The sequence below is a fragment of the Plecotus auritus genome, assembly GCF_963455305.1.
Source record: "Plecotus auritus genome assembly, chromosome: 6".
NCBI classification, from domain to species: domain Eukaryota; kingdom Metazoa; phylum Chordata; class Mammalia; order Chiroptera; family Vespertilionidae; genus Plecotus; species Plecotus auritus.
This window is the reverse complement of record NC_137773.1, coordinates 100,427,278-100,441,781: the sequence shown is the minus strand read 5'-3', so window position 1 is coordinate 100,441,781 and position 14,504 is coordinate 100,427,278. Positions and strand designations below refer to the sequence as shown.

The 14,504-nt window shown below is 54.1% G+C and overlaps 1 protein-coding gene across 1 annotated transcript; it reads left to right on the top strand.

Annotated features, from left to right (window-relative positions):
* Window positions 1–2,403: 2,403 nt before the first annotated feature.
* Window positions 2,404–14,402, top strand: PHYHIP (phytanoyl-CoA 2-hydroxylase interacting protein). The gene is made up of 5 exons (XM_080676642.1): window positions 2,404–2,961; window positions 6,417–6,610; window positions 7,751–7,925; window positions 10,156–10,273; window positions 12,333–14,402. Exons 2-5 carry the CDS (start codon window positions 6,446–6,448, stop codon window positions 12,865–12,867), a joined length of 993 nt encoding a protein of 330 aa, XP_080532768.1. The 5' UTR covers window positions 2,404–2,961; window positions 6,417–6,445; the 3' UTR covers window positions 12,868–14,402.
* The last annotated feature ends 102 nt before the right edge of the window (window positions 14,403–14,504 follow it).

Genomic DNA, 14,504 nt, shown 5'->3' with positions numbered 1-14,504 from the left:
CATGCACCGGGCCTCTAGTGTAATATAAATTGTCATATCATAATATGATATAATCTGGAAGACATTCTTTAAAAACAATAACCATAAAATATCATCAGAGCTATAATTACTAAATATTGTCAAATATCTAGTTAGTATTCCAATTTCCCAATTGTCCCATAGGGTGTTTTTTGGTAATAGTTTGTTTAAATCAGTATTCAAATATGGTCCATATTATTTAATATTTTACTGGAAATAGAATTAAGGCACAGGACAAGATTTTCCTATAAATATGTTCAGTGCAGTGTTATTTAGAATGTAGAAAAAGCAAGAGAACTTAATCACAAAAAAGAATGTATGACCTAACAATAGAATGTAGTCAGCAACTGAAAACAATACTGTAGAAAGACTGCAATGAACAGAAAAGGTCCTGGAAACTGAGAAAAGCAGGTTATAAGTCAGTATTTCTACTTTGTATTTTTGTTAATAATGTATATATCTCATTTGCCTGTATCTGAATTGTAAGGGCACGAGCGACTTTAATTTTCTCTTAACTGTTAGAATTAAACCTCATCTTTCTCCAGCAATCACGTATGACTTGTGTAATAAAAGGTTATTAAAGATAAAACTGCCGCAGCAGTGCCTCTTGGCAGTGGTTTGGTTTCATGTGGAGGGAGTTATGTTTGGCACGCTATGCTTTCTCCCTACCATGTGTTTCCTCATGTGATCTGCTGAGCAGCCCTCTGAGGCAAGAAGAGGCAGAAACCTTGGGAGGGCTGTGCCTTCACCTGATGCCAGCATGCAGCTCTACAAAAGCGCCTTCAGAGGGCTGTTGTTCACTGCTCGGGACACATGATCTCATGAGCTCTCCACATGCCATCCTGCTAAGGTAGGAGGCAGAGACGTGCAGGGACTGGCCTTCCTTTCACAGAGGGGGAAACTGAGGCGCGGAGGACTTGACCTTTTCCTCATATCCCTCAGGTTGGTCGTAGGGACTGACTTTGGCCCAGCTGTCTGGTGCTGGCCATCACCCTGAGACTCTGTTTTGCATCGTTTCGGGGTTTCACCATCTCAGTGTAGGTTTGGCCAAGGGAGTGCTGAATCCCGCCTCATTGTGACATAGCACACCACATTGCATTCTGTGGTTCGGGATCTGACCAAACTTGCTTGGGTTCTCCACACCCATTTCGGGTGGGACTGGCTTTTGCTTGTCTCTGCTTTCAGTGAACTATTCACTTTCTGTCCACTGTCACCTCCTCTAACCTTTGCTGCAGATGTCCGCAGCCCTTGCGTCCTGCTCAGTGAGTGTCCCTTATGCCGGGCTCAGGCCTCCTGTGGCTCTCTGAGGTCCTCACCAGGGCCTGCCCGCACAGTCTGTTGTCTCCTGACTGCCGTCCCTGCACCAAGCCCTCCCCACCCCCACCACACTCCTGCTTCCACAAGTCTCCACTTGGCTTGGCCCCACCTGTGCCCTGGAGCTGGTCCCGATTCCTCCTTCTCAGATTCTTACCTGTACCCTGCAATTTAGCTGTCTATTTCTTGTTTCCTAACCGTGTCTCTAAATGTCAATCTTTCTCCCCTAAAAGACTGTGGGCTCCCGGCAGGCAGACACTTACTGATATGGCAATGATAACAGCTCTGGGCACTCCTTGTGTACCAGGCCCAGAGCTGAGTGATTCACATATTTATCTCATTCAGTGATAACAATAAACTTGTGTGATTATTCCATTCGACAGATGAAGACACCGAAGCTCTGCGAGGTTGAGTAACTTGTCCAGCGCCACCCAGCAAGAAAGTAATAGAGCAAGAATTTTAACCGTATCTATCTGACTGCAAAGGCCATGCTTCTCCACACGGCACGTACTCACTGCTGGTTGCTTGGTTCAAATTTCCTTGCGTGTTCTTCACAGTGGCATCCACAGGGTCCTCATTTTCCGCAGATTCTTATCAGTAGACAGTAAGTACTCTCTCTGGCCACTGTGCTCAGGGCTTGGCTCCTCTGAGCCCAGATAGTTGGCTAGAATCCGAACACTCCAAGCTTTGTGCATCCCTCCCATACCCACTTTCTTGCTTCTGCACACCCTCCACAACCCCACACTTCTCTCTCTTGTCTCTCTCTGCCTAAGCAGTCAGACTTTCCCTAGACCACAGGGTTCCTTGGGCTTCTGTAAGATATCTCTTGATAGAATTGGTAAGAAAATGGAGCTGTGGATTAGCCAAAGGCCCAGAGGAAAGAAACCAGGCTAAGACAGACACTGCTGCCTCCCCACCGCACCCCACCCCACACACTTATGGGGCTCTCAAACCCCATCGGAATTTTGCCCCTTCACAGCCACCCCCTCCCCCAATCAGAATCTTTGCTTCAGGCTCCCAAGCCCTTGGGCTAAGCCCCACCCTCTTCCAGCATCCTAAAGTTTGGGGGCTGCATTCAACTGAGAGATTTCCAAGAAGAGGTGTGTTGGAGGGACTTCTGCCAGGGCACGTGTCCTGGGAAAACGGGGAAGGGGCAGCCACCTCCACTGTCTCGGAAGACATCCGCGTTGCTCCCTTCCAGACCTTCTGCCCTTTCCCCCTCCCACCAGCCCGGGAGAGCAGGGACCAAGCTTGCTTATTGTCACCTGACGCTGGGCAGCCACTGATCCCATTGGTGGAGCCAGATTGGGTCTGGCTCACCCGTTCCTTCTCGTCTTCTCTGCCTCTCTCTCCTCCACGTCGCTTTGCTTTTGCCTCTCCTTGTGCTCGGCTGGGAACATCGCCTCTTCCAGGGCAGCAGCGCGCTGCGGAGCAGCAGGGGTTGCCTGTGGGGCATGGAAGAAGCCTCCTTCGCAGCCGTGAAAGGAGTAAGAGGAGCCGGCGGCGAGCGCTGCTGCCTGTGACCCGGGCATCCAGCCCGCTGCCCCTCTGCCTGGGGAGCCCATCCACACAGAGCTCTCTCCCTTCCCTCCCTTGCAGGTCTCCCTCTGCAGAGCCTGGTGGAGCCAGGTGAGTGCCCTTCCTCTGCTGTCAATCCCGAGAGGGACTTGGGTGGCCAGGGGCTAGGAGCTGGGGCCACTAGGGTCCTGCCACTGCTTGCAGTGCCCACCTGGATTGCCAGGGCCAACGACCTTGTCCCCTTTCCCTCAGGCCCTTGGCCAAGGGATTAACAGCTGGATCCTGTCCCCAGGGCACCACAGTTAGTCACCCCGTGACCATTCTGCTGCAGTCAGCGATGCCAACAGGGACAGTGGGGTGGCATGTTGTGCTTTTCTGAATGAGCATGGGCAAAAGGTATCATAGCAGTGTGTGCACCATGCTTGGGAGGAGACTGGAGGTTTGCCTGCGTAGATAGTTATGTCTGCATGCACTTCTGTTCATGTGTGGGTTTTAACTGCTATGTGGCATGTCTAGGAACGTATGTTTCTTGTACACGTGAAGCACATGTGTGGGGAATCACTTATCTGAGTAGCCTGTGAATACATGTCAGTAGGGACAGTGTGAAGCAGTATATTTGTGGGAGAACATATCCCTTGTCATGTGTGTGGGAGTACATGTTGATGGAGGGTTTCTATGTGGGAGGTGCGACTCGAAGCAGGAGGGGGTAGGTAGGTGGAGAGTGTGGGCAGAAGCCCCTGTCTGTGGTCAGAGCTGCGTAGGTAGGCAAACCTGTTGGCATATGAAGGCTCGGCTTTGGCAGAGTGTGGCCAGAGACAAACATATTTTCAAAGTCTGTGTCTTTGAGCCTTGAAGAAGACTTGAGGGTGAATACCAGAATATGGGCAGAGGTTGACGTGTGTGCAAATAAATATACATGGTGTGCCAGCAGACATATGGGTTGCATGCCTTCTGTGGCAGTGGCATGCATGCATGTTGGTGCCTGTGGTTCCCCCCCTAAATTATGGCTTTGTGAGAAGGTGTGCATACATATGTGTGTGCAAGAGCCTGTGGACTTAAGCATGTGAGAGTCTGTGTGGAGGTGACAGCTAGTGGAGGGAAACTTGCTGGGCAGTCTTAGAATGTGGAGAGTGGCAGAAGGTCCCTGGGTGCGTAGGGGAGTGAGTGGGAATGAGAATGTCTGAGGAGGTGTGTGCAGCTTGTCTGTGGGCATACTTGGTGCGTGCGCGCGTGCGTGCGTGTGTGTGTGTGTGTGTGTGTGTGTGCTCGAATGCGCGCGCCTGCCTGCCTGTGGGTGTGTGAATGCTTGTCTCAGGGTGGATTCACACAGGAGTGTGGGTGTTTCTCAGGTGTTGTCTCAACCTGTCTCTCACACCCTGCCCTTCCCTGGTCATCTGGGCTTGGAGAACTGGGGTTCATGCCCACCTTTGGCCCACCCTGGCTCTACTGATCTCCCAGTGTCACTCATGGCCACTCTCCCAGTCTTGCGTGGGAGTAGAATGTAGATGGGGAAGGCTGACCCACGTCCTGGACACCTCAGCACCAAGCACGCTGTCCTGTCTCTGGGAGACTGAGGAGTGCTGAGGCAGCGGCAGGTGCCCCCTCCCCCCGCCACTGGCTAGGCGTGGACTGCATCCCATGTGGGTGGGAGACAGCCACCAAGGCCCTCCCTGGGGTGGGAGTATGTCTGTGTGGGCGAGTGTGGGTGCATGTGCGAGTGTGTGTGTGTATGTGGCGGCACATGCCTGTCTTGCTGGGGAGCTACTCACTGGGACCTCAGAGGATGGCATCTTCTCACCGCTTCACAACTGTCCCCAGGAATTACAAACTGGTTTCTTGTATAGTTGTTTCCAGACACCCTGTCCCGGTCTGCTTTATTTTGTGGCGGGCCTGGTAGCACCCCCATGCTTATCTACTATAGGATTCACGAGGCCCACTGGCATTTGGCTGAACCTCACAGCAGGCAGGCATACACTTTAGGGTGGAAAGCTAAGAGGTAACAAGGACTCAGGGAACACCCTGGGATGGGTAAGGACCACCATACCCTTTGCCCTGTGCCTGCCACCCAGGCAGCCCCCAGGTTAATTTAGAGGTGTCAGGCTCCAGAGCAGGCTTAGTTGACAGGAAAGTGTGGGTTGAATCTTCTGGAAGCTATAAATAGAAGTACCTGCTTTCAAAGGCACAAGGTACCCTTACCCTAGCGCCTGGGTGAAGAGAAGAAGAGGGAAGGAGGAGAAAGGAGATGACACTCCAGAAATCTGAGCTGTGCTGGGACTGGGCTTGAGGCAGAACCAGGAAGCATGAGCTCGCCTGGGTACTGAGCAGATGTCCCAGGAGAAAGCCCAGCCTACACTCAGGCTTCTATCCCAGAGACGGCCCCTTCCTGCCCCTCTCCCCTCCCCACCCCACTCCCCAAGGCTCCAGTGAGCAGGCCAAAGTCAGGGCCAGAGTCAGCGCTTCCTGGCTAAGCACAGTGAGAGTGGTGGTCCTTCACACCTGGGAGAGCAGCTAGGGGAAGACAGGGGAGAGGGGGAGCGGGGGTGAGAGAAGATGCCATTGCTTGAAAGAAAAGGACAGAGAAGGAAAACTAAATATTGGTAAAATTATGTGCACCTATGCATACATACACGCCACACATGTCATGTCACACACACACACGAGGGAACACAACTTTCACCTAATGGTTAAGGGTTGAGTGCTCCAGAGTCAGACAGACCTGAGTTGGAATCATTTTCTAACTGTGTGACCTTTGGCATCTTAGTACCCTCAACTTCAGCTACCTCATCTGTAAAATGGGTATTATAATAATAATACCTACCTATTGGGAGCTTACATGAGATGCTGTTTGTGAAATTATCAGCACTTAGCCTGCAACAGGCGTCAAAAGTAAAACTAATTACTTAAGAAAATCAAATGCCAGAGGAAAGAATATACTGGGAAAACGGTGAAAGGGAAAGAACGATAGTGGAAAGGTTATGGGTGGGAGAAGGTCTGCAGCTTGTACTCTGCCCGCCACCAGTGGATCCATGTGCACTTGCACTCCCAGCCCTGTGTGGTGGTGACCCCTGTGAGTCACCCCAGAGAGGAGGGGTCCTGACCTCCAGAGCCCTGGCATCCTTGGCCTCTTGGCTGCTAGTGTCCTCCTCCTGCCTGCACCCTCACACCCATCTCCTTGCTGGGTACTTCCTGTCTCTCCTAGTCCTCACATTGTTCTCTCCACCCCCCACCCCTTTCTCTTTTCACGCCTGCTGGCTGAGGGCCCCCTCCTCGGCTCCATCTGCTGAAAATCTGTCCCGCCTGGCGTTCTCCGCATTCCCACTGCCTCTGCCACCTGTCAGGTGCCGTCTGCTCTGCAGACCCCTCTTAGGAGAGCCAAGAGCCGGGGGATGCCCATCCCATCTTCAGTCCTAGCCTCCAGTCTTCCCTGTGCAACCTTTCCATCCGATTCCATGGGGCAGGTGCAAACAACGGCTCCTCAAGGTCCCACCTCAAAAGGAATGTTGGGAAGAGACATTCCAGAAAACTGCATGGTGGGCGGGAGGTGCTGATGCTCCCTCTCCTCTCAGTCCCCACAGGAGCCAAACCAAAAGGGAGCATGGAGCTGCTGTCCACTCCCCACAGCATCGAGGTCAATAACATCACCTGTGACTCCTTCCGCATCTCCTGGGCCATGGAGAACAGTGACCTGGAGAGGGTCACCCATTATTTCATCGACCTCAACAAGAAGGAGAATAAGAACTCCAACAAATTCAAGCACCGGGTGAGCACGTCTTCCTCACACCTGCTCTGGAGGGAGGCAGGATAATGCACGCCTGGAGCTGACAGTGGGGAGCTGGAGAGGCCTGATTCCAATCCAGGCTCTTCTTACTGTGTGATCTTGGTAAAATTAGTTAACCTCTCTGAGCCTGAGTTCCTTTGCTGGCAAAGGAGAATAATAATAATCATGGCAGCCCCTGTAGGCTTGTGAGAGGCATCTGTGAGGTAATGTTTGTGTGCCGTTTGGCTCGGGGCCCAGCACACAGTGAATGCCGTTATCGGCATCGTGACTAGCGCTTTAGAGAGGCAGGAAAACCCGGGTGGGCCACGGCATCACACCTGGGGGTGCCTGGTGGACTGGGTGGGTAACATGGGCTGTGGGCAGGGGTGGGGCCCTTTGCAGGGTCCTTCAGGCCCCTGTGATCCTCTCTGCCCCTGGCACTCTGGCCTGTTTGCTGGGTTTAGAAAATGCATGTGAGAGTCCCCTGTTGGCTAGGGCGTCCTTTCCTTGGGTTAAAGCTGGTGTGGGTGTGGGTGGGAGGAAGGCTCCCATCTTCTAAGCTGGAAGAAAGGCAGGGGAAGAGTGAGGTGGGAAGAAGCTGGTTCCCACGACGACAGCATCATGTGGGTTACTCACCCTCTCTCTTTGGAATTGGCTCCCCCGATCTGGGTGTCTTTTGGCAGGCCAGTTGCCACGGAGATGTGAATGTTCAACACCACCCCCTTAACCTCCTCCCAAAAGAATAAGGCATATTTTCCCTTCCTCCCTGGCTTCTCAGCATTGGCCGTTGCCATGGAAACGGCACTGCAGTGTGCAGAGCTCTCGAAGTCTCCCTCGAAAACGGAGGTCTGGCCGCCCTCAACTTTGTGGGCTTCCACCCTAGTGGCATTTCTCCTCAGTTCCCAAGAGAAGGGGCATCAGGGAGTTAAGGATGATGGAGGCTGGGGAGTGTCTGTGTGGTCTTCCCAATGGCCACTGCTTGCTCCTGCAGGAGCCTGGTGGCCAGGACACCCAGCCATAGAATCACCGAGACTCTGGCCCTCTCCAGGAGGCACGGGATGGGGGGAGGTTTGAGGGGAATGCCGCGATTGGGCATAACCCCCAATGTGACTCTTGGCTCTCGGTCTGCACCCCATGTCTCAGGATGTTCCCACAAAGCTTGTGGCCAAGGCTGTGCCACTGCCCATGACGGTGAGAGGCCACTGGTTCCTGAGCCCCCGCACGGAGTACAGCGTGGCGGTGCAGACTGCAGTGAAGCAGAGCGACGGGGAGTACCTGGTGTCCGGCTGGAGCGAGACAGTCGAGTTTTGCACCGGAGGTGAGGCCCTGCCGGTCTGTGCTTTTGTGCATTCGGTTTAATGATGGTCAGGAGGGGGCTTCGTCTCTTTAAAAAATCTTTTATGTATCTGTATCTATATCTATGTCTATGTCTATATCTATACATCTATCTATCTCTATATATAGATATTGATTTCAGAAAGGAAGGGAAAGGGAGAGAGAGAGAAAGAAACATCAATGATGAGAGAGAATCACTGACTGGCTGCCTCCTGCATGCCCCCTATTGGGGATCAGTCTTGCCACCCGAAATGTGCCCTGACTGGAATGGAACCATGACCTCCTGGTTCAGAGGTTGACGCTCAACCACTGAGCCACACTGGCTGGGCAAAGGGGCTTCATCTTAACGTAGCAGATACTGTGACCACCTGCTTACACCAGCACCAGGCTTAGGCCTTCAGGGAGACACAGGTAGATGAGACCCGCCCCTGCCCCCACCCCCACCCCCACCCCCACCCCCTCAAAGCCTGTAGTGCAGGAGGCAGATGTGAGCACTACTAATCATGGTGACAACGTCATTTCTAGAAAGGGCTGGAGTCACTTTTCTGGCTTGGAGCAAGCATGTTTTTCTGAATTGTGGTACAATGCACATAACATAAAAGTTGCTATCTTAACCATTTTAAGTGTACAGTTCAGTGGTATTAAGTATATTCACATGGGTATGTCACTAATCTCCAAAACTTTTCTTCATCTTCCCCTACTGGAACTCTATACCCACTGAACAACACCTCCCACTCCCCCCTCACTGCAGCCCCTGGCAACCTTCATTCCACTCTCTGTCTCTCTAAATTTGACCCCTCTTGGTACCCCATGTGAAGGTAATCATGCAGCATTTGTTTCTCTGCGACTGGCTTATTTACTTAACATCGAGACCTCAAGATTCACCCATGTTGTAGCATGTGTCAGAATTTCCTTTCTTCTTAAGGTGGGATAATACCACATTGTGTGGCTAGACCGCGTTTTAGCAATCATTGGTCGCTGGATGCTTCGTGGAGCAATCACATTTTGCTCGTCTTGAGCCTCCACTTAGCCTGAGAAAATGATCCTTATTCAGCAGTCCCACAAACTCTCATAGCAGAACTTAGCTTGGAAATTCCTGCATGAACAAGCAAAAAAACAGGCTCAAGTGTACTTGCTCACTGATGACCCAGGTTCTGTCCCCGCAGTATTCTATTCTTTTGGTGTCCATGGTGAGAACTGCCCCAGATCTCCCTCTGTCACAAGGAAGGGGCAGGGGACAGTTTTAGCCCTGGGCCTCCGAGGCGGCTGGATCCACCCTCTGCCAAGGTCTGTGCCCTTTGCTGTGTCCTTGAGCTGCTGTTCTCTTTTGAGTGGTGCTTTTTCTTAGCTCAGCTGCACACCCCACTCTCTGAAGGTGCTTCCTCTCACTGTGGGGAAAGCCTCTTAGTTTACCCCAGAACTCCATGTGTGGTGGGAACTTAATTCAAACAGGGGAGCTGGGGATGGCGGCAGTCCAGTCCATATTCCTCTTGCCAAACCCAGCACCCTGGCCAAGGCTGCATCAGCAAGGAGGAAAGGGCACCATTTCTAATTTGCACCAAGGCGCTGTCGAGGCTAGCAGCAGCCCTGCTGGGGCCTCTGGGCTCTGGCCCTGGCCCTGGGGGAGGGTCCAGTTTCATGCATGAACATGCAAAAAGCCAGGCTCATGGAAACACTACCTTGTTTCCATGCTTTTCTGCTTTTCCTGGGATACAAAGTAGAGTCCTCGCCCCAGACCTGGTCCACCTAAACACTCACCTCAGGTCTCGGCAGGCTCTCCAGGAGTCTCCCCTGTAATGACAACTCGCTTCCCTATGGGTGGTGTGGGCAGCCTCTGACCTGCTGGGTTTGAAGGATCTCCCTTAAAGGACCTCAAAATCTCCCCCTCTCAGTCCTTCATCTGCCTGCTGGTCCTCCTTTCACACGAAGCCTAGGACAGCCTGGGATGACAGCCCCGAGGGCTGTATTGTATAACCAGGCAGCCCGACCCTTGTCTGAGGCAGAGTCCTGAGCCTCTGGCACTGAGGGTGCAGAGGTGACGAGGACAGACAGCCTCCAGCTGGCCCATTCTCACGTGGTCCAAGATGCTGTGAATGTTTGGTGTCCCCTGCTGCTCTGAGCACAGAGATGGGTTGGCATTCACCTTGTGCGTGAGGGAGGGGGAGGGGCTGTAACCCTGCCTGGTGTCGGCTCACCCACCTGCTCTCTTGCAGATTATGCCAAGGAGCACCTGGCACAGCTGCAGGAGAAGGCCGAGCAGATCGCAGGCCGCATGCTGCGCTTCTCTGTCTTCTACCGCAACCATCACAAGGAGTACTTCCAGCACGCCAGGTGCGTGCAGCCCTGCCTGGCCCATCAGGTCCCTCCTCCCTCCCCCAGCTCTGCCTCAGCTGCCCAGGCTGTTTGATGTCACCCCAACCTTGTCGACTGCCAGATCCTCTGCACAGAGTTGCCATGCCCTTCTACCACAGGCTGACTCTGGGCCTGGGGGGTGAAGGGGACGAGGGGGCCGCGGGGCTGGTGGCTTGGGATTGAGCTCCAGGAAAGCAGAGGGCATTCAGGATAGAGCTGCCTGGGGCACCTGTGAAAATAGACCTGGGCGAGTGAGGACCCAGGTGGGATCCTCCTTTGAGGCAGTTCCTGTCCTGTGAAAGGCAGGTATCTCTCCAATTCAGGCCCTGGGTCTGAAGTGGAGGTGGTGAGGCGGGTACAGAATGTAAGCGGGTTCCGAGTATGAAGGGTTGTGGTCTTCACACTGTCTGCTGGGGAGCCTGGGGGTTCCAGGGTGTGTCCCAGGCAGCCCTGAGGGTGGTGCTGAGGGGTCGTTGAGGAACTCCAAGGATGGAGCTTGGTGGACCTCACACCTATCAGTCAACCTGAGCAGCGTCCGTTTTATTGTCTCCCGCCTACGTATAATTCCCTTTGGGAAAAAAGAGGGGTTCCACATCCAAAAATTCCTAATCTAATCGATGATGTCATCCAACACCTTCAGCGGGCACATGGGGAGCCTGAGACCCAGAGGGCCAGCAATTCACTAGTCACTTAGGACAGCCAGGACCAAGCAAGAGTAAGGCTGGACCAGGGGCTGCCCATCCCCCATGTCTGCTGACACTGTTCCAAGTCCATGTCCTAAGGCTGGTCCAGGACAAGCCACCACCAGTATTGTCTGTCTTTATCATGGTGTCACTCTGACCCTACCCCAGGGCTGTGGGGGCCTGGAGGGCCTCTGGTGTTTGCACTGAAGAAGAGAGGCAGTGAGGTGAGTGGCTAGGGCACCGGCCCTGTTTGGGTTTCTCTATCAGAAAACAAGCAAGAAACAGAGAGCACCATGTGTGCCAGAATATAGAGAGGACTAAAGGCAGAATCCCCTCGAAACCCTGTCTATTGTGGGACAGTCCGGGCAGATGGAAAGTGATAGGTGTGTGTGATGACTGAGTAAAATTCAGTGTTCTGCACATAGTAGACAGTCCAAATTTTGTTGAGTGCAAATGCCTGATGTTCTTGGAAGGCTTTAGAGCAGTGGTTCTCAACCTTCCTAATGCCGCGACCCTTTAATACAGTTCCTCATGTTGTGGTGACCCCCAACCATAAAATTATTTTCGTTGCTACTTCATAACTGTAATTTTGCTACTGTTAATGAATCGTAATGTAAATATCTGTGTTTTCCGATGGTCTTAGGCTCTACAGCAGCGGTTCTCAACCTGTGGGTCACGACAAGTTGAGATCCGCTAGCAGGGTCGCCTAAGACCATCGGAAAACACAGATATTTACATTACGATTCATTAACAGTAGCAAAATTACAGTTATGAAGTAGCAACGAAAATAATTTTATGGTTGGGGGTCACCACAACATGAGGAACTGTATTAAAGGGTCGCGGCATTAGGAAGGTTGAGAACCACTGCTAGAGAGAAAGGGATACGATGCTGGGCCTTGCCGGGTGAATATGTGTCCACCAGGCCAGGTGGAGAAAGGTGGGACAGGAAGTCCAGGCAGAGGCAGAGGCAGGAAAGAGCTGGGGTGGGGTTCCCCTGTGGCTGGAGGTTGTCACCTGTGTGTGTGTGTGTGGGGGGGGGGGGGGGGTGGTAAGAGGTGGAGCCAGAAAGGCCAGATTGTGATGGCCTTGCTTTTCCCTCAAGCTCCATCAAAGGGCTTTATGCTAGGGAACAGCAGGTCCAGGCCTCTCCTCTGTGAAAGAGTGGGCTGGATCAGCCCATCTCCTTCCCGCTCTCGCATTCTGGAACGTTCTATTTGTGATGAGTGGAGGCGGTGGCTGGTGGGAGAGCTGGGAACTGGGCTGGCTCCCTTCTTACCACACACAGCAGCCAAGCCTCAGCCCAGCTAACCGGTGGCATTTTCTCTTCCCTTTGGCACTGTCCCTGGGGTGGGTAGGACCCACTGTGGGAACATGCTGCAGACCTACCTGAAGGACAACAGCGGCAGCCACGGCTCCCCCACCAGCGGCATGCTCCACGGCGTCTTCTTCAGCTGCAACACGGAGTTCAACACAGGCCAGCCCCCACAGGACTCCCCCTACGGCCGCTGGCGCTTCCAGATCCCTGCCCAGCGCCTTTTCAACCCCAGCACCAACCTCTACTTTGCGGACTTCTACTGTATGTACACAGCCTACCACTACGCCATCCTGGTGCTGGCCCCCAAGGGCTCCCTGGGGGACCGCTTCTGCCGAGACCGCCTGCCCCTTCTGGACATTGCCTGCAACAAGTTCCTGACCTGCAGCGTGGAGGATGGGGAGCTGGTCTTCCGCCACGCCCAGGACCTCATCCTGGAGATTATCTACACTGAGCCCGTCGACCTGTCCCTGGGCACCCTGGGGGAGATCAGCGGCCACCAGCTCATGAGCTTGTCCACTGCTGACGCCAAGAAAGACCCCAGCTGCAAGACCTGCAACATCAGTGTGGGCCGCTAGGGACTCCCCGAGAGCTGGGGGGCTAGGGAGAAATGACAGGCGGGTGGTGGTGGGTGACTTAAGTTCAGGGAGCTGGCTTTCTCTCTCCTGCCCCCCCTACCCTCTCCACACTGTCAGCTCCCCTCCCCCTCCTCTTGGCATTAGAGGTAACAAAGGGTGGTCCCCTTGGTAGGCGTGGCCCACCCACGCCTGGTAGACTGGGAAAGGCTCTTCGCTTCAGTAGGTTGTTGGGGGCAGGGGGTTGGTTCCTGGAGACTTCCTCTTTCCTCTGCTTTCCCTGCCCTGCTATTTCTCGCTTCATTCCAGGCCTCCATCTCACGGAGACTTGTGGCCTCTGGGCTCTTTCGGGGAAGCCTCTCTAGGCCAAAGCCCACATGTAGCTTGCCTGCCTCCCGAGGGGACACAGAGCTGTGGGGTGCTCTTCCTTAGCCCCACCCACCCCACTCAGGACCACCAGAGGGTGCCCCTCCCTGCTCAGCCGGGCCTGGGGACTTCCTACTCCAGACCTGTCCTTCCCTCTATAAATAGTCGCCTGCACACCCGCGTCTCCCTGCCCCACGGCCCACGGCACCTGCATGGGGAGAGCTGTCCCCCTCACCTGCGCTCTAGAAAGGGGCCCTCTTTTTCCTCTTGGCTTTGGGGCATCCAGGCTGTTGGAATTTGTCCTTGGTTAGGGAGATAGCATAGATCCTAGAGGACCTTCTCCCTTGCCCCGAGCACTGAGGTCTGGAATGGCAGCTACTGGGGTCGAGGAGGGGGGAAGAGACCCCTGAGACCCAGAGGGACCCCTTTCTGAGCTGGGAGTGGGTCACCTCTTGTCCTGAGGGGCCTGGTGTGGAAGTAGACCTGAGGGCTTGCCCACAGAGCCCGGCACCCACCCAGCTGTGAACTTGCTAGCTCTCCGTGTGTGATCTGGACTGTGGTTTCCCTGCCACCTGCCTGTCGCCCCCGCCCACTGGCACTGTCTGCACTCCCCCTTTGGCCTATTGTTGGAGAGTCCCTTCCCTGGGGGGCTCCTGTTGAAGACTTTCCTGGACCTAACAGCATTTTTACCTGTTTTCCTACTTTTGTACGGGTCACCACGGTGGTGAGGGTAGACCCCCTGAGACAAGCAGACCAGGTGGGTGGCGAGGAGAGGTATTGATGGAGGCAGCTAGCTGTTTGGAGATGATGGAGGTGATGTCAGGTGGAGGAGAACAGCCTCCATAGTGACAACCCGATTTCTGTGATGAAGGACAGAAGGGGCTGCAGGCCAACGAGGCCATGTCTCAGTGAGGGGCAGGTGAGACAGCTGGTTGCCTCTTCTGTAGCCACAGGGAGCGTGGTCAGCTGTCTCTGTGGCATGGATCAGGTCTGGGGGCCTGGGAGATGCATGGAGTAGGAGAGGACATGGCCCTCAGGCCCTCTCCCCCTCTGCTGGCAGCATCGCTGTGCGGTGGCCCGCTGCCCTCCCTTGGCCCCGTGTCTGCCCTGGGCTGGGGCATGCCTGCCTGTGCTGTGCTTGCGATGTGTACCAATAAACAAGCCACCATGGCCTGAGAGCCCCACCTCTCCTTGGACTCTGGGAGTGCGGGTAGGCAAATCATATTGTCACGGAGGAGCTCACATGGGCCTGCCCCCAAGGACAGGCCGCCTGG